The 19,577-nt window shown below is 41.7% G+C and overlaps 1 protein-coding gene across 4 annotated transcripts in view; it reads left to right on the forward strand.

Annotated features, from left to right (window-relative positions):
• The window catches only part of ABLIM1 (actin binding LIM protein 1), a 143,425-nt gene that overhangs the window by 114,091 nt on the left and 9,757 nt on the right, over positions 1-19,577 (forward strand). The window contains exons 11-18 of one of the 4 annotated variants that reach the window (XM_077823095.1): positions 1,150-1,254; positions 3,331-3,378; positions 5,837-5,983; positions 8,421-8,512; positions 8,668-8,773; positions 10,801-10,865; positions 11,167-11,227; positions 17,357-17,364. In XM_077823095.1, the coding sequence (XP_077679221.1) occupies positions 1,150-1,254; positions 3,331-3,378; positions 5,837-5,983; positions 8,421-8,512; positions 8,668-8,773; positions 10,801-10,865; positions 11,167-11,227; positions 17,357-17,364 (632 nt within the window). The remainder of the gene's footprint in view (positions 1-1,149; positions 1,255-3,330; positions 3,379-5,836; positions 5,984-8,420; positions 8,513-8,667; positions 8,774-10,800; positions 10,866-11,166; positions 11,228-17,356; positions 17,365-19,577) is intronic. The other 3 variants (XM_077823096.1, XM_077823094.1, XM_077823097.1) reach the window with 3 other exon arrangements.

Below are 19,577 nucleotides of genomic sequence, written 5' to 3' on the forward strand. Positions count from 1 at the left end.
CCAACAGCTCTGGGTGCCTTGCCGTTGCTTAGAAATACAGGTTAAAGTTCACAAGGACACTGGACTGGAAAATGTGACTTCTTTTGGGAACTGCAATTCCACTGGTTGTCAAAATTTAAAGCCCACTTTTCCTTCTCTCTTTCTCTTTTCACTGTGTCACTCAGTTCCAGCTGGCATTGGTCCCCTTCTACACATTTAAAAAACAGAAGGGGCTTGGTTCTCCTTTGGAGTCACTACATCTGTGTAAAGTAAGTGCACGTGTTCTATTTTGATTTGCGAGCACTTCTCATCCACTTTACACAGGTGTAAATGATGGCACAAGGTGCAGGAGAGTGGAGAATCAGGGCCAAGGTTTCCTTAGTTTTGGTTCGTGTCTGTGCAGCCATGTGGATGGAAAACTTGCTCTCAAATCTTGATGTCTGGGGTGGGAGGATAAGCACTGCAGAGAGGCCTCTGGCTCATTTCAGCAACTTTCAGGGTTCCTGGGTTAATATGGTGGATCTGCTGGGAGGGGAAGGAATGTTCCAGTCAGAACAGTCGTATAATGAAGACCTAAGTTTAAGAATTTTAATTCCTGTGCGGCTAAGCTAATAGATTTGTGGAGAACAATGTTCTGAGATGGCCTAGGTGACCTAACATCTATTTTCCTTTTCTAATGTCTGTGATCCTTCAATTTAGGGAATTGTATTCCAGCTGCCAACATCTGCTTCTACATGCTTGGAAACCAGTTTCATTTTGGGTTTGCATATCAACTACTATACCACATGCCTGTGATTTATAACCAAAACTGTCAACCTCTGTACTGAACCATTGCTAAATAACCTTCCATTCCTCTCTCCCGCCCTGCCCATCTAACCACCAGGCTGCCAATACACAGCTCCTACATGCATGCCGTCAGAATGAATGTGAGCTGCTTAAAACTCAACTCCAGTATAAATGTGAATCTCTGTCTCTGCAGGAATATTGAAAAGCAAAGTCACCCAGTGCTAGTCAAGTCTGTTGAATATTGTTTGTTTTTAGTTCTGCTTTAAACCTCTCTTCCTCCCTGGAATTTTTGAGTTTACCGTCTTTTGGTTGGGTTTTTATTATGCTTGCTTCTTTATCACTCTCCCTTTTCTCATTTTGTTTTCTCCCTTCTTCTCATTGGAGGCAATGAGCCGTCCAGCGGTCGGAACTCCCCTGTCCCTTATCGGCCAGACAGCCGCCCTCTAACTCCAACTTACGTTCAGGCCCCTAAACATTTCCATGTTCCAGGTAGGAGCTGGCACTGTGTGTCTTGGTGTCCTGTCACAGTGTAGAATGTAGCCTTTGTCACCTCTGTCTTGTCTCCATTACTTCACGCTGTTTTACTTGGTATGCGCACACAGTGTTCTGACTCACAGGGACCTGCCGAGAGGAGTCTTGTGTTTAGCAAGTGTGGAGGGATGGATTGTGGCTTTGTCTTGCCCTGTGCTTCAGCATTAGAATGGGTTGTGGTTCAGTATTAGTCAGTAGACAGTGAGCTGACCATTTAGGGCCTGATCCTTCTCTTACTTCCCCAAGCTCTGAGCCATGCTTGGAAGAGTTACTCCTGACTTACACTAGTGTATGTGAGAGGCGAATGGGGCCTGGAGCAGTTATGATGCTCTCCAGCAAGAGCAGTTAAATCTAAGCATGCTCGTGATTTTCATATCTGATAAAGATAACTCCTGACTTGCTTTGTCTTCAGCAAGACCATTCCAAGTTAGATCTTTTTTTTTTTTTTAACTGGATGAGAAAAATTCTTTTTTTTTTTTTGTACAATAACTTGACTTCCCATACAAGGATACATAAAGTCAACATGCCCTGTTTACAAGGGACAGACTGTTTTAAGTCAAATTTACAACTTTTCCACTGTGGAAAAAGTTTCCTGTTCCTGTATTTAGATGGAATGAGGGAATGTCTCTATTTATAGCTTTCCAGTGTAGGCAGGTGGAATCTATTGCATGACTTAAATACCCTGGTAGCGTTTACACTTATTTGTTATTCAAGTAGAGACAGTGGTCCACTAGCAGGAACAAAAAATGCCTCTTTGTCTCTGTGTTGTGAATTTGCCTAGTTTAGTCAGTGATGTAGGGCGTTATCAGGCAGGATTTACTTTAATTTTCATAGATTTGTAAGGTTCCTTTCCTTGATACCAAAGATAAAGTTTCAGAGTAACAGCCGTGTTAGTCTGTATTTGCAAAAAGAAAAGGAGTACTTGTGGCACCTTAGAGACTAACCAATTTATTTGAGCATAAGCTTTCGTGAGCTGCAGCTCACTTCATCAGATGCATAAAGTTGTTTCCTTTAGCGCTTTCATTGGACCCATGATGTGCATTGTATGCTTCTAAACATTTTCTGTGACAGTTGTGGTAATGTAACCAAAATCTATATTATACAGTAGCAAATGGTTATTTTGCAATGCAGATTTTCAGCCCCTAATAGAACTCATTGTGAATAATGGGATTCTGATACTTGGTTTTTCACTGTAGCATTAATTTTGGATCACCTTGCCTGTTGTTTCTGTGAAGAACTTGTATGGTTTTTTTTAGAACGAACCTTTGCCTGTTTCTAAATTAGCATCTGTTTAAAAAAAAATTCCCAGCTCTTGAAGAAGTTGCTGTAGAAATACTGTGTCAGAGTTCTGAGGGTTGCAGTTAAAATCTAATGCATAATGATAATGTGCTGTACAAATATTTGTCACATAGAAATGCTTTTAATCTCTCCATGTTGTGGTTTGGTATTAGCACGACACTAGTTAGCATTGCATGGAGCAGCCCTCTGGCCCAGTGCAGTATAAGCATTGGCTGCTCTTCAAAATGGCAGGCTAGACCACATGTCCAGCAGGTTTTACTGTGGACTGTAGGTTTGCTGCATTGCTCTACACTCGGCCAACTCATTGGTTGGAAGGGGAATGAAGCCGCTATTGCTGAAGCACAATTTTCCAGAATGTAGTCATTGGGGGGTTGCTGTGCCCCGGTTGCTTCCGTATTCACCATCAAAATATCTCCTTTGCTTGCATTCCTTCTATAACCTTTGTGTTACTAATACACTTCTAAGTATTTAAAATGAATGGCTCGTGACTTAGCTGCATCAACATGTTGCAAAATAAATGGCAAAAGATTTCATACCCCATGTCTGTGACTTTTCACCTGTTCTATTATTTTCTCGAGTAATCCAGCTATATGTAATGCTAGAGCTAGCTTTCTGGCTTCTTCTTGTGCTGACTCCTTGGTTTGGTGTGTCTATTGGTTTGGTGTTGCGGTTTTTCTTTTATTCATAACTGAAGTCTTCCCCGTGTTCACACATTTCTGCTTTTTAATTCCACAGATCAAGGCATCAACATTTACAGGAAACCACCGATCTACAAACAACATGGTAAACCCTCTTTCCTCTCTGTATTTTCTAAGTAGGAGAGTCCGCTCAATTAAACATTTGTACAGGATAGCAGAAAACATCCAGTGTTTCACGTACACATTACAAATTGGAAATATTAGTTTAAAAACAGCTTTTGTTGGACAGATTGCCAAGTAGAAAGAATGAGTGGAATCTTGGCCCCACTGAAGTCGATGACAAAACTCCCGTTGATTTATATGGGACTAGGATTTCACCTTGTGTCTTTAACATGATTTAGATATCATACCTATTCCTACAGGAATTCATCATGGTAAGACTGATTTTTCAACAGGAGGGTCTCAGCATATATCGTATTAACTTTTGTTTCAGGCAAATAAAGTACAACTCTTTGTTTCCACCATAAAGATGGAGATTTTTATTGGCAGACCAGTATTCCAAATGCAAATTTGCTAAAAGAGCTAGGAACAAGTAGAATTGTTGAAAGTGTTGTATGCAGTGTATCTCTGGGGAGCCAATTTGACTGGCAAAGCCAGTGGAGCAGCTTGGATAGCAAAGTCTATTTGTTTTTCCAATATTCAGTTTCATTGCTACTTTAAACCTCTTTCCAAGCTGCCCATTGTTTTATCATTCCTCATAATAATAATGATGGGACCAGACAACTGATTTGCCACTGCCTGATGCTTTGGAACATGCTCCCTGTTATTACTGAATTCATTCACTATTGCCTTCTGCTATGAATATAGAGTATTTAATAGGAAAAGGCTTTTTTATTTTGGTAAAGCACATATGACTATATTTCATGAGGGAATTCTTGCATTTGCCTTTAGAGATCCGACACCAACCAGTATAGTTTCTTTGTAGGATTAGGTAACAGATGGACAGAATCATAAGTTTTAGATGAGCAGCTAATAGAGAGCAGCTGAGCTCACAAGGAAGAAAAAATATGGAGACCTAGATTAGAAACCGGAGTCCCATTACTGCAGGTTTAGAGCCTCTTTTAAAAAAAAATATTTTTAAACCATATTCTCATTTAAAAAATGTTCTTAATATTATTTTTTGGTTTTTTATGGTTTTAATGTGTCTTCTCACCCTCCCATTAACATGTGAATGTTTAACCACTGACCTCACCAATTGTAATACAGTACTGTTTGAAGTCATGCTTTTGTTATCCCCTGACCAGCTTCTCCAGATTTCTGTTTGTTTATGCATAGAACCTTCTCTACCTTAAAATTGCCAACATTCCCAATACACAGTAAGGCAGATATTTTCAAAGCAGCCTAAAGGATTTGAATATGAAATTCCTGTTAATTTTAATGGGAATAAGGGCATCCCAATTCCTTATGTTGCTTTGACAATCAGAGAATCATAGAATATCAGGGTTGGAAGGGACCTCAGGAGATCGTCTAATCCAACCCCCTGCTCAAAGCAGGAGCAATCCCCAACTACATCATCCCAGCCAGGATCTCAGACTAAAGCCATAAACATTAAAATGGAATGAATCCGTTTTTGAAAAACATCTGCCTTAGCTTCCTAGTTGCAGACGTCTTTCAATAAAAGTAGGTCCAGGGATCATCTTCTGATTTGATCAAAAATAAAATTACTTGACCGAGGCTGATATTTTGCATTTTAAGAAGTAACAAGGGTGTTTTTAATACAAAGTAAACACTCGATTTTATTTTTTTTTTGTCTAAGGTTAACAAATAAAAACCACAATGCACATCCCCGCATTATATGATCATTTTAAAAGACTTTGGCTCAGATTTGAATTTTAGATTTGTGCCACACTGCTGAGATAAGACTCTGGAATTCCTGTTACATTAAATATAAATATAATGTAAATATAGTACAGTGGTAAATTTCATTTCTGAAGACTCTCTCCCTGCAGAGTGGATCTGAACAGAATTTAACGTTTATTACTAAACTCAAGCTCACTTTTGTTACTGAACATGAATGAGTTACTAGATGCAGCAGAGATATTCGAGTGATAAACACCTTTCTCTACTTGCTACAGACCCCTTCGCTGTTGCAGTTTTTCACAGAAGTATAGGAAATGTTCTTAAATGTGGTGGAATTAAAATTAGTGCAGCTCCAATGAACTATTCCTGGTTTCTTGCCCTAAAGGGAAGACAAGCCAGCACACTGAAGGCTTCATTAATGATCAGCTATCATCAGGAGATACAGCGAAATACTGCTTGACATATTTGCCTGAGTTCCCTCTATCTGTCTAATCATTTTAACTGGGTGCTACTCCAATGAAATCCTGTATTTTGTGCAGAGGGGGAGAGCATAGATTTGATTCTAAGACATTAGTGCGGGGAAGAATTTAATGTACTGCAAGCTGAAACTAGGAAGCCAAAAGATCAGTGCATACACTTTTAATAACTGAAGTGCTGTAGAGTATAAAATATTAACGAAGTAAGGGAAACCATGACACTGATGTAGGCTATAACATAGCTAAGTTCCCCTGATTGCCATCTAGATGCAACTGCTTTGGCAGCACAGACCAAGTCCTCCGAGGATATCATCAAGTCCTCCAAGTTCCCAGCAGCCCATGCTCCAGCACCCAACGAGATACCAAAGATTGAGACAGACCACTGGCCAGGTCCTCCCTCACTTGCGGCTGTAGGTATGCAAAAAACAATGAACTAAGTGACATGGATTAAGAGGTACATATAAATAAATCAGATTAATATTGAAACTGTAAGCTCTCGGGAGCAGGAACTGTGTCTACCCCTGTTCACCCCATAGCACATTGAGGCCTTGAATCTGATTGGGGCCTCTGTGCATGCCTGTGCTGTAAATAATAATAGCAAAGAAAACAGGTCTTATAAAAGAACTTTGGGACTGTTAACATGGACATTCTCCCATAGAGGAGATATATACTGTGCAATTGGTTATGGACGGTTCAATGTCTTGAATGCATCATAGAAGCCTGACTTCTTTCAGTTATTATTTATTTCACATTCTAGTTCTATGCTAACAGTAAATGTATTTGTAAAACATGTCATTTCTCTGGCCATGGAGCTTTTTCTGTGGCAATGATGAGCACTGTGAAGGAACAGTCATTGCACAGATACCTTCTGAATGAGACCAGCGTAAAAGTTGTGTTTCTCATCTACAACGCATCCACAGAATGTAGATCTTTCTTTTCCATGTTATTACACTGCAGGTGTCTCATTCATTGTGTTTTCTTTGAATCACATACACAATCATTTTTTTTATTTGTCTTTTGCTTTGTGCTTGTGATGATTCCTGACCAGGAGGGATGCTAGGCAGCTAATTTAAACATTACTTCTTTAGAGATGCACAAAGGAAACTCTTTAGGTTGGTTATTTCAGTTTTGTGTGAAGAGTTTGACACTCAACAGTACATTCCGTGTAACTATTCACAGAACTGTAACAAGGGTTAGGAATTCAGTGGTGTGAGATGAGGCAAATAATATGAATGGCTAATGTAGAGGGAATCAGTTCACTAGAAATACCTTCTACATGCCAATTGAGACTTCACAACCTGTGACATCAAATCGATAATTCATGGGTATTTTTAATCTTTCATTATAACACCTATGATAACTATAACATAATGTGTTATTTGTCTGTGATGGGTCATCACCTCCTCCCAGTCCATTACCCACCTGCCAATGGACTGCATCTTGATTGTTACTATTCTAAATAAAATTGCTCCATACACTGGCTCTCAGGTTGCTCTATTTTTCCTGAGAAACTAAACATGACTGTGCAGAAACTATATTGGCCCTAATGCACTCAGGGCTTTTCTGTACTCAGCAATAAGTGGATCATTTACATATTATTTGACATGATTAAAAACAAACTCTTGAGTCTGTATTTAGGTTGGATGCCTGATTTACTGAGTGTGATGTTTTCCCTGCAGAGCTAAACTGGACCGAACAATTGAAAAATAAAAAATGTGTATTCCTACTATTCTGCAGAAAACTCTACAGAAAGACTGGGGAAAATGGCATGTTTAGCTAACAAATCTTAACCTCTGTAACTTTTTAGCTACCTCCACACTAGCTCCATTTTACAGTTCCCTGTATAATATTGTGTTGAATTTAAGCATCCTAATGGTTCAATTGCAGGGTTTGGTTTTTACTCAAAAACTCCCATTTGGTAATAATGAGAACTTTGACTGAATTAGGACTGATTGAAAAATTAGTCAGGAATTCAGGATTTGGCCCACAGAGGGAGACTACTGCTGTCATCGAAACTGCCCGTAACCTGTTCATGACTATGTTCTAAAAAATCATTGAACCTGGTTCTCATTTACTCTACAGCTGCTTTACTTTGGCGGTCTAAATCCACAGAGTGATTGAATATAATTCATACCTACTTGGAGACCCCTCCATGCTGTCAGTGTGGTATAAAGTGGCCTTTGTGTAAATGAGAATCAGGCCTATTGTTCTCGGCCATTTTGGTACAGGTACCAGCGCTTTTAAATTCAAGCCTCTGTGACTGGTGATCGAGGCTTCCCCTCTCTGGTAAGCTGATGGCAAGCCTCTATGCTAGGTCCTGGAACACCACTGCTGCTTCCCTTCTATTCACTTGTGCGTGTTCTAAGCAAGTGTGAAGCTTTAGCTACTCCAAACTCCAATCTTGCAGTGGTGAAACTGGGACTTCAAACAGCTCCAGCCTCATTGCTGTGTAAGTGGATTTTAGAGTAGCCCAAACTCCATTTCTAGTTAGAGCATGTGCATGTTTTTGGGACCTGGGATGCACTGCCTAGTGCAACCAAGGGTTTCGAAGTCTAAACTGATAAGGAAGCCTAAACAGTTTGGGAACCCGTGTTCTGTTTAGTATAACTTCTCGCTGTGGATAGTGTGAAACCAGAAGGGTGATGGCAGTGGGTGGACTTGCTCAGAGTTCATTTGGATTAAGGGTGGATTTTGAAAAGGTTTTGGAAGCTACTGGCAATCTTTGCATTTATTTTTTTTTTATTTATTTAACAAACTAAGTTAGGTCATACTGTGTAGTAGTCCTTACGTCTCTGGTGTAGTGGGACTGATATGAGAAAGCTCTCTTTGTACCATGGTTTTATGGAAGCAGGAGCCGACATGAGACGCAGATCAAGTGGCAGAGAGGAAGAAGATGAAGAGCTACAGAGACGTCGGCAGCTACAGGAGGAGCAGCTTATGAAGGTTGTTATAGGCTTATCTTAATACTATTTCCGAATCTTCAAAATCTTCCACTGTGCACCATGGACAGACTTTTCATAAGCAATTTCAACTGTTTTAATAAACCAATCCACCATCATATTTTGCTTATATATATTTTTTTTTCTTCCCATTTATAGCTTAACTCTGGTCTGGGGCAATTGATACTAAAAGAAGAAATGGAAAAGGAGACTCGCGATAGGCCAGCTCTTTCAGCCAGTCGTTATGATTCTCCAGTTAATTCATGTAAGCAACAGAGGTGAAAACTATCTCTAAGTGGTCCATGGAAGCCCACGTGGTATGTGCCTGGATCCTGGGCTTTCACTCCTGAAAATCTTGGTCTATACCTGTTGGCTTTATTGTTTAATCTAGAAATAATATTAAATTGAGGATTTTAGAAGGAACTTCTTGGAGGAATAACTCCTTATATACATAATGTGTAATGTAAAGTTTGGCCCTGGTAACTGCACTGCGGACACTTATCACAAACTAGTGGGCTAGCTTATTAAATTACAACAAACTAAACACACCTTGCCTAAACTTGAGCTTCACATAGCCTTTTAACCTTTCCCACAGGGGAAGAGGAAATCAGAGAGCAGGGCAACACATTCCAAAGTGCTAGATCCTAGCGAGTCAATGTCTGTCTATCTAAGCTAGCATTTCAATCGGATGCATTACATTCCGGAGAAAAGGCAAAAGTATCAGCTGTCCTTAACTGTTTGCTTACAGGGAGGTCAGTGATGCAGCCAAGAGTTTGGCCTTTTTTTGTATATATATTTTTAATATATTCTTTTATCCCTGGTGCACCTATGTGCCCTTCTCAGAGCTCCAAGGATTATTCCTCACCTGTTTTACTTCATTCTCCTTGCCCTCAGGGCCCTGCATCATAAGTCTGCTCCAAGCCAAGAAAAATCAAGAGCAGCTCCCTGTGGAACCTGTCATTGCCACTATTCCATCATTCGCATGGATGGCTGCACAGCAAGATAAAACTCTCTGTTCTTCCATGTTATATGAGTAGGCTGTCTCTACAGCACTGCAAGCCCCTATTGGTCAGGGAGAGAAGGACCAGGCTAGGGCTCAGATCTCTCCTGTGACCTTTCATGGTCACAGGGCTGGCGTCTTTCTAATAATATCAGAGCTCACAAAGATGAGCAAATGCACTAGCTAGAGAGACACCTTAATGGAAACCTCTCCATGCCCCTCTATACCATTACATCAGTGCTAATCTGCAACACCTCTGCCTTGTGTGAGATCTGTGGACTGCTGGTCAGATAATTAGTGCCTTCGTCGACATCCCTTATCTCCAGAACATCTTGTCCTTTGTACTTCCTCCTGTTTTTTTTAAATGTTTCCTTAACCAGAGACCGCAAGGGCAACATTTCTGGGTGTCTGACAAAGTGGAGAGGGATGCTAATTGTGGGGAAGAGAGAAGAAAGTCCCTGTAATGGAAAATGAATTACAATGTTAACTTCGGAGGCACTACTGTAGGACCATATGACCACCCACTTAAAACTGAAAGCCAAAGAAATGCCATCGTGCCGCTGCACTTTCTGGCATCAGCTAAGACGTTAAGCAGAAGCACCATGGTAACACAGGAAAGCCTGTTTCCTTGCTATTTTAGATGAAACCAAGAGTGGTGGAACCTGTCGTCTGGTCATGCAAGATTTCCTAACCCAGCTGGGATAAGCTTTGAAGCTAGATGCTTAACCAAGCCAAAGCCCCCAACTGGTTGAGGTTCAACCATTACTACTCACTCGAATCCTACTCCCAATGAAGTCATGTGGTTGGGTACATATTTGGCTCTCTTAGCCAGGTTGTCAATGTTTGCTTTCCAAAGTCTATGCCGTTTCTCAGACTTCATTGTATCACTACCCCTTCTGACAACAAAAATTACTACACGGCCCTGGGAAGGGCGACCGAAGCCCAAGCACTGCCGCCCCAGGTGGGTTGGCCAAAGCCAGAGCACTGCTGCCCTGGGAGCGGGGCCAAAGCCGAAGCTCGAGAGCTTCAGCCCTGGCAGGGAGACTGCAACCTGAGCCCCACCATCCAGGGCTGAAGAAGCCCTTGGGCTTCGGCTGAAGCCCTGGGCGGTGGGGCTTGGACTTCGGCTTCCATCCCAGGCCCCAGCAAATCTAACGCCAGCCCTGGTGACCCCATTAAAATGGGGTCACAACCCACTTTGGGGTTGAGAACTGCTTCCCCAAATGTTCTGACTTTGAGTTTCCAGTGGATTTTTGGTGTTTTAATAGGACTTTTCTCTCCTCCTCATTCAGCCTCACATGTCTCGGCCTCCAAAACCTCCTCCCTCCCTGGCTATGGAAGAAATGGACTGCACAGGGTAAGATGGCAGCAGTGTGGAAAAGCAGAAGGTGGAGTTAATATACAGTCTGGGTATTTATTACCTTACTGATCCCATCAGGTCTCTAAATTGGATCAATCTTTCTTTTAAAACTAACATCAGCAGAACAAAAGCCACCTGCTACCAAGAGCCTTGCCCCTCCCCATTGACTAGATTCTGCTAGTGATGTGTACTGTGCAGCATGACCTGAGAGCTGAAGGCCTTTGTATGAGAAATACCTGCACAGTCATATATATGTGAACTGTGCATTCATATGTCCGTGTTTTCCTTCCTGTTACAGCCTGTGTCTACAGACTTCGGTCAGTACAATAGTTATGGGGATGTGAGCAGTGGTGTTCGAGGTAAGACTGAGTTGTTTTTGTTTTTTTGTTTTTTTCTTGTTTTGCTTTGGTCCCTGAGTGAACTGTGACACTCGCTTTGGTTTCTGCTGTTCCTTTTTAAGGCAGCAAATGTGGTTGGTCTCCTGTCTGCGTCTCAATTTTTACCCCTGTCCGGTAAACTCCAGAGTTAACGTAAAATGTGCAGACATTTGTCAGCATTTTTTTTCCTAACCACTTTATGGGGTAGAGTCTCATTTACAGCAAGAATCTGTTCTAGCAGTCCAAAGGGGTCTCAGTGCAAATGAGAATCAAACCTTATGTAAAAAGAAAAGGAGTACTTGTGGCACCTTAGAGACTAACCAATTTATTTGAGCATGAGCTTTCGTGAGCTACAGCTCACTTCATCAGATACATACCGTGGAAACTGCAGTTTCCACGGTATGTATCTGATGAAGTGAGCTGTAGCTCACGAAAGCTCATGCTCAAATAAATTGGTTAGTCTCTAAGGTGCCACAAGTACTCCTTTTCTTTTTGCGAATACAGACTAACACGGCTGTTACTCTGAAACCTTATGTATTTATTCAGGGATGTGCACTGAGTTCTGTTTTGCTATATTATAGAGCTGCAAATTATACACCATGAGCAGCATGGTCTGCAACCATGAGCCACAAGGTTCGGAGCCAGGGAGTGCTAAATTTTAATCCCAGCTCTGCCACTGGCTTGCTGTGTGACTTCGGGCCAGACATGTAACCTGCCTGTGCCCCAGTCTCCTCATCAGTAAAATGTGTTGATGATTAATATTTACAAAGTGCTTTGAACACACAAAGCCCGAGAGTCATGCTCCATATTGTTGTTGTTTCTGTTGTGAGAAATGTACCAGGTACAAATGATAAGGTGCTGTTACAAAGCACTCCCTGAGCTGCTGCTCAGAGGTGTGGGCTCCGTTTCTTAGCTTACAACTGAGTCTGGGACTGCAGTGGCCAACGTGTCCATGTCTCTGGTTCAATCTGAAAGCTCGGGCACATGAGTGTATTGGGTCTGGTTCCCATCTCTGCGATGCTGGTGTAAATCAGGAGTAACTCCACTGGCTACGATGTGTACAAGTGCTGAGAGTGAGACTGGAATTGGGCCCTTTATATACATCGCTTGCCATTACTGCAGTTTGTCAGAAGTTGCATTGATTATGGCACGCAGGTGCCAAAGCATGAAGTGACGCAAGATTTCCAGGGGAGTTAATCCTCTCTGAAGCAGGAGAAACACTTTGTCCTTTTAAAACATTTTTTTAACTTCACCTTTTGAGGGCCAACCCAGTCACTTCGGCGGTCGTGCTGCCAGTGACGTGCTCCATAAACTGGCAACCTCCAGGAGAACCACAGGGGCAGTGGCAACATGACATACCTCTTCTTGGAGTAGCCTTTTGGGGCTGTGAAGAGAGTCCCACGTAGGCCTCTTCAGCCAGGGAACATTACTGTAGTATGGGGAAGGAGAAGGGAAGGTGTCCTTCATTCAGCTTTTCAACTATGAATCAGGTTCTATCTGCACTCTAACTTGTAAATGAGCATATAAAAAATGGTTAGTTTTAAACAAGGTTTGCATTCCCATGACTCACGTTAACTGCATGTTTCAGAGTAACAGCCGTGTTAGTCTGTGTGTGTGTTGGGGGGCGGAGGGTGAGAAAACCTGGATTTGTGCTGGAAATGGCCCAACTTGATTATCATACACATTGTAAGGAGAGTGATCACTTTAGATAAGCTATTACCAGCAGGAGAGTGGGGTGGTAGGAGGTATTGTTTCATGGTCTCTGTGTATATAATGTCTTCTGCAGTTTCCACAGTATGCATCCGATGAAGTGAGCTGTAGCTGACGAAAGCTTATGCTCAAATAAATTGGTTAGTCTCTAAGGTGCCACAAGTACTCCTTTTCTTTTTGTTAACTACATGGTTAGTAATGGTGACAACTAACCATGTGTCACGCAGGACAGTGGGCTTGGCTGGCTCATCAATGTCTCAGGAGATCATAATATTATTTTCTGCTCCTATGGGTCCCGCAACCAGGCTGGTGTAACTGGACTGGCCAGACTTCCTTCCTCCCTACTCTTTGATAGAACACTCCAGAATGCTTTGTCCCATGTGCTGCTGGTACTGCCCTGTGTAGCTCCCAACCCAGAACTCAGAGGTTCTCTGATTTTCCCATAATGCAAACACTGTCAGATATTGATGGGGGTGTGGATGCTCAGTCAAGGTTGACACATGTTTGCACTGAGCAAAAAGCTCATGAGTGCTCACAGCTCAACCTGTTTGTGGTAACAGGTCTGATGCGGGTGTCATGACCTGGCTACAAAAACATGGCTGAAGTTGCCATGTAATCTTAGGCTTAGAAAATGGATGGGACTGTGAACTCAGGCCACATTACATGATGCAGCTGGGTTTGTTGATCTGCGTTCTGCTATTTATTGTGGTTTCTCCCATTTTCCAAAAGGTCTTAATGTTGGGAAATCCCAGGTCCTAGTGCCAGTGAGGTTAACTGCTTATCTGACAAGTGAGGAACCTCTTGGGATAACCTTCAGTGCATTCAAGCAGAAATGCTGGTCCCATATGTGTGGGCCCAGCCATTTGTGTTCAGAAATGTATCATCTAGGAGTTTCAGTGAGCTATCTTAGACCTACAAAGCATGTCAGGTATTTCATAGCACTTCATAGCCTTGTAAAACATCAGGAGACTGGATGAATCAGTCAGTTGATGGAGAAGCCTACAGGATGAAAATCAAACCAGCTTCTCTGGGCCTCATCTGTATTAAACAGTGCAGAGCCTACACTTGTTTTCTTCTCTCTGACTTTTGTTATACACATCAGAACAGGAACAACTGGTACTTTTTAATATCTGCATTTCTACTAAATATGGAGACAGACAGTCCTCCTCCTTAGTACTAAAAAGTCAAACAGCAAATTCTGCATGTGCTAAAGGCTTTAGGGATTGTTCAGAAGTATGTTATATGTATCAATACTGCTCCAGGCATGATTATACAGTATTTCTCAAGATGGATCTAGCCAGGGATGGACAACTGGTCTGGTACATCTGAGTTAGTTTGCTGAAAGCTCTCCTATTCCCTATGACATTTTCTTCACTACTCCTAGAATGTGGTTTTTGATGGATATTCAGCTCTCCTCTGCAAGTGAAGGGACGCTGCCCAATGTCCGGCATAACAGCGTGCAGCAGAGTAGCTAAGTACTGCGTGTATATTTTGTACCCTGTACACAGAGAATATGAACTTACTTTCTGTAAATGTCACATTAGGGGAGTAGGCCTCTGGCTAAGGTTAGTTAGGATTTCCAGGTTCTGTTCCCAGCTCTGCCATCATCTTGTTGTGCAGCTTCGGACTTTCAGTGGGAGTTCCTGTAGATCCCTTTGACAGTCTCACTCTTTGATCCTATCTGTACTGTAAAATCCTTAGAGCCAGCTAAAAGAATTTGTTGCGTTCTTTTTTTTTTAAATACCTTTTCAAACAGTCTGAAAATGTCCACAAAAAATGTTTGTATCATTTGAAACATTGCAATTTTTGACTCAGTGAAAGTTTTCCAGTTGAATCAAATAGGTTTGGAATAAGCTTTTTGTGAGGTTCCCCCAAGACCTATCTACAGTAAGACTCTGTGGCTCAGGGACAGTTAGAAAATCCCATGAGAGACAGATGGGTCCCTACTCTTTGCTCTGTGAGGCATAGCAGTACTGCAGTGCCGATAGGAGTGCCATGTTTGCTGATGTGGTGGGAGTTCAATGCACTTGCAGAGACTAATATTTTGATGGTGATTATTTTAAATAATAATTTGCACTTCTGCACTTATGAACATTACTTGAATTGACCCACAAGAAATATATTTCTACTATCTGTGCCGTAGTGCTTATATTCTTTACCATAACGACTTAGGACTTGCACAGGAAGCGTGTACTGATTTAACTAGGGCTGTCAATTAATCGCAGTTAACTCATGTGATTAAGTAAAAAAAAATCAATCGCAATTTAAAAAATGTATCACGATTAATCACACTTTTAATCACACTGTTAAACAATAGAATACCAATTGCAATTTACTAAATATTTTTTGATGTTTTTCTACATTTTCAAATATATTTATTTCAGTTACAACATAGAATACAAAGTGTACAGTGCTCACTTTATATTATTATTTTTATTACAAAAATTTGTGCTGTAAAAATGATAAACAATTTTTCAATTCACCTCATACAAGTACTGTAGTGCAATCTCTTTATCGTGAAAGTGCAACTTACAAATGCAGATTTTTTTTTGTTACATAACTGCACTCAAAAAACCCAAAACAATGTAAAACTTTAGGGCCTACAAGTCCACTCAGTCCTACTTCTTGTTCAGCCAATCACTAAGACAAACAAGTGTATTTACATTTACGGGACATAATTCTTCCCACTTCTTATTTACAGTGTCACCTGAAAGTGAAAACAGGCATGCACATGGCACTTTTGTAGCATATCTGGCAAGGTATTTCCGTGCCAGATATGCTAAACATTCGTATGCCCCTTCATACTTGGGCCACCATTCCAGAGGACATGCTTTCATGCTGATGACGCTCACTAAAAATAATGTGTTAATTAATTTTCTGACTAAACCCCTTGGAGGAGAATTGTATGTCCCTGCCCTGTTTTACCTGCATTCTGCCATATATTTCATGTTATAGCAGTCTCGGATGATGACCCAGCAAATGTTGTTCGTTTTAAGAACACTTTCACTGCAGATTTGACGAAACGCAAAAAGGGAACCAATGTGAGATTTCTAAAGATAGTTACAGCACTCAACCCAAGGTTTAAGAATCTGAAGTGCCTTCCAAAATCTGAGGGGGATGAGGTGTGGAGAATCTTTTCAGAAGTCTTAAAGGAGCAACACTCCGATGCAGAAACTACAGAACTGAACCACCCAACAAGAAAATCAACCTTCTGCTGGTGGCATCTGACTCAGATGATGAAAATGAATATGCATCAGTCCGCACTGCTTTGGATCATTGTCGAGCAGAACCTGTCATTGGCATGGATGCATGTCCTCTGGAAGGATGGTTGAAGCATGAAGGGACATATAAATCTTTAGTGCATCTGGCATGTAAATATCTTGCGACACCGGCTACAACAGTACCATGAGGACAACTGTCCTCACTTTCAGGTGACACTGTAAACAAAAAGCGGACAGCATTATCTCCTGCAAATGTTAATGAACTTGTTTGACTGATTGGCTGAACAAGAAGTAGGACTGAATGGGCTTGTAGGCTCTAAAGTTTTACATTGTTTCACTTTTGAATGCAGGGTTTTTTTGTACATAATTCTACATATGTAAGTTCAACTTTCATGATAAAGAGATTGCATTACAGTACTTGTATTAGGTGAATTGAAAAATACTATTTCTTTTGTTTTTTACTGGCAAATATTTATAATCAAAAATAATAATATGAAGTGAGCACTGTACACTTTGTATTTTGTGTGGTAATTAAAATCAATATATTTGAAAAGTAGAAAACATCCAAAAATATTTTAATAAATGGCATTCTATTATTCTTTAACAGTGCGTTTAATCGTGATTAGTTTTTTCTAATTGCTTGACAGCCCTAGATTTAATTAATGTATAGGATGTTGCGCTGATTTAATTAAGCCAATTTCTAAACCAATGTCATTAAATTGGTACCTTTTTCTCATTTGGATAAGGCCTTGGATTCTAATTCCCTTCTCCCTTAAATCTTTCCCTTGACTTCAGTAGAAACTGGATCAGGCCTTTGGATTCAAGTCAGTCAAAAAATCTGACCTGTCCCCAACAATATCAGTACATCACATCAGTTCCAACACTGTCGATTGACTGGGACAGAGAGACTGTTATCTCTTTCATGTTTAATTACAAAATAAGCGGAGATGAGTTACTGGAGCTAATGCACCCTTTTGTGAATTGATAGCAACTATCTTCTGATATCTCTGAGAAACATCAATAGTGTCAGAGTGGTGAACAGCAAGCTGATGTCTGCTGGAGGCTGCAAACTGATCTGATACTGCTTTCGCTGAACAATTAAAATATTCTGTTTGGTGTTTGTGACCAATCCATGTTCTGCTGCATTCTAATGCTGACAAGATTTCCCTTTGCTTTTCAGATTTCCAGGTAGAGTACGGGTTTTCATCCATCAACTGACAGCAGAGATAAAAACATCCACTCTGTTATTCAAGTCTGAATTACTGCTACAGGGAAGGGTTTTTTTAAGACATTCGTTTCAGTTTATCTGCATGTTTAAGCATAATCAACGATGTAGACTTGTATCAACAAGGGACAGGCACAGCTAAGATTCTTCCTGGTACAGCCCCAGAACTGTATGGGTGAGGAGGCCCACACGCCAGTTTTGTGACCTGCTTTGTAAAGCTAATTGATGTGGAAATGAAAGTTATCTGTAGTGGTTCCTTCTTGGCATCTGAGCATGGGTTCTCTCTCCCCATGTCTTGTCCCAACTAAAGGGTGGTCTAGACACATTCCTCTTCATTCTGGGGGCCCCCATCTTCCATACTACAAGCCCCAAACTCTCCCTTTTCGTCTGTGGCTGTGAACATGGAATTCACCCTCCAGCTGAGAAAGCTGGCCAGTGGTCTCCTATGATGCTGTCACCATAGATCTTCCAGCAGTAGATGCTCTTGCAAGTGCCAGCCCCTCCTCTCCAGATCCCAATGATAACTTTTTGCCATTGCATATCTTAATGAATGTTCACAATAATATGTATTTGTACAGCACCTAGCACAATGAAGCCCCAACATGGTTGGCCTGTAGGCGCTATGGCAATATAAATGCTAAATAATTATTATAATTTAAATACTTGGGCAAATTGATTATGTACCGTATCAAAGATGGATCTGCAGTGAGAGGATAACAGATTACAAGATATATTTGTCGTGCCATGCATTGTGCTTAAAGTGTGGCTACGCTTTGAACAGTAACTATGTAGAAATGGCACCTTCTTAACCCAGAGCTGCCTCCTGTGTGCGTTCCCAGTAAAATCTGCCTGTGTGACAAAAATAAGTTGAAGCTACTTTTCGCTTGCTATCACTGTAGAACCAATACACCTAGCAGAGTGTAAACTGGAGTCTATTCATGCTGGTACATATTCAGCATAATTGTTCATTAAATGCCCGATTTAACTCCCACTAAGGTCAAAGAATCTCTTTCCATTGACTTTCGTGGGAGTTGCCCTAAGTTTCAATCAGTTGTTCCTGTGGGAAAGGCATTAGGTTTTCCCAGGTGTCCATGAAGATAAAATGGAAAAGTAGGATACACGTGTAACAGAGCCTTTGTAATAGGACCTGCAAAGCCTTTATTACTGATGATGTGTGAAATGGAAAGAACTCAAATTGACTGTCACATACAGGTAGAGTTTGCAGTTAGAAATGATACCATTTTACTTGTCAGCTGAGCATATCGTATATAACTGAGTGCCGTTTGTTATGAGAAAAAAGACTTGCGTGGAATTTCATGGTGCCATTTTTGCAGTCACTTTTTCAGAGTAAAGCCACACTCTAACACTATCCAAGTGATAAAGTGACAGTTGCAAGGGGCAGCGTGACCCAGTGGTTTAATAGTGCCCAGACATATTGTCGTGTGGGATCTGAGTTCACAGGTGCCAACTTTCGCTGGTGCCGGTGGGTGCTCGTGCCTCGGCCCCGCCTCGACTCCGCCCCGTCCCTGCCCTTATTGGATCCCTCCCCAAATCCCTGCCCTGGCCCCACCTCTTCCCCAAGCGCGCCACGTTCCTCCTCCTGCCCCCTCCCTCCCTCTCAGGCTTGCCGTGCTGTTTTGCAGCGCAAGCGCTGGGAGGGAGTGGGGAGAAGCAGGATGCGGTGGCCCACTCAGGGGAGAAGGTGGAGGCGGAGCGGAGGCGGAGGTGAGCTGGGGCGGGGAGCTGCCGGTGGGTGCTCTGCACCCACCAATTTTTCCCCGTCAGCACTCCAGCCCTGGAGCACCCGCGGACTCGGCGCATATGTCTGAGTTGAGGTTCCAAGCTGCAAGCCCACAGAGGAAGCCATGGAGACAGGAAAGGTGTGGCCACTCTGTAGTAACCCCCTGGTTGATTGGGAGTGCTATGGATGGTTTCACAGTGAGCCATGTCCAGGCCTACTGAGCCGAGAGCAGATCAGAGCCTTTGAGGGAAGGAAAATTGGAGATGGGATCCAGAGCTCACCTTAGAAAAATAATAAGCAGGAGTTATGACATTGTTCCATATGTTAAGATTAATTGTTAAGATTTGAGGAAAGTTTGAGCATAAATTCACCTCTGTTTTCACCATTACATAAGTACCTTTTCCCTGTGTGTGTGTATGTGTAACCTGTGTGTCT

Source organism: Eretmochelys imbricata, chromosome 7, assembly GCF_965152235.1.
Source record: "Eretmochelys imbricata isolate rEreImb1 chromosome 7, rEreImb1.hap1, whole genome shotgun sequence".
Taxonomy (NCBI): domain Eukaryota; kingdom Metazoa; phylum Chordata; order Testudines; family Cheloniidae; genus Eretmochelys; species Eretmochelys imbricata.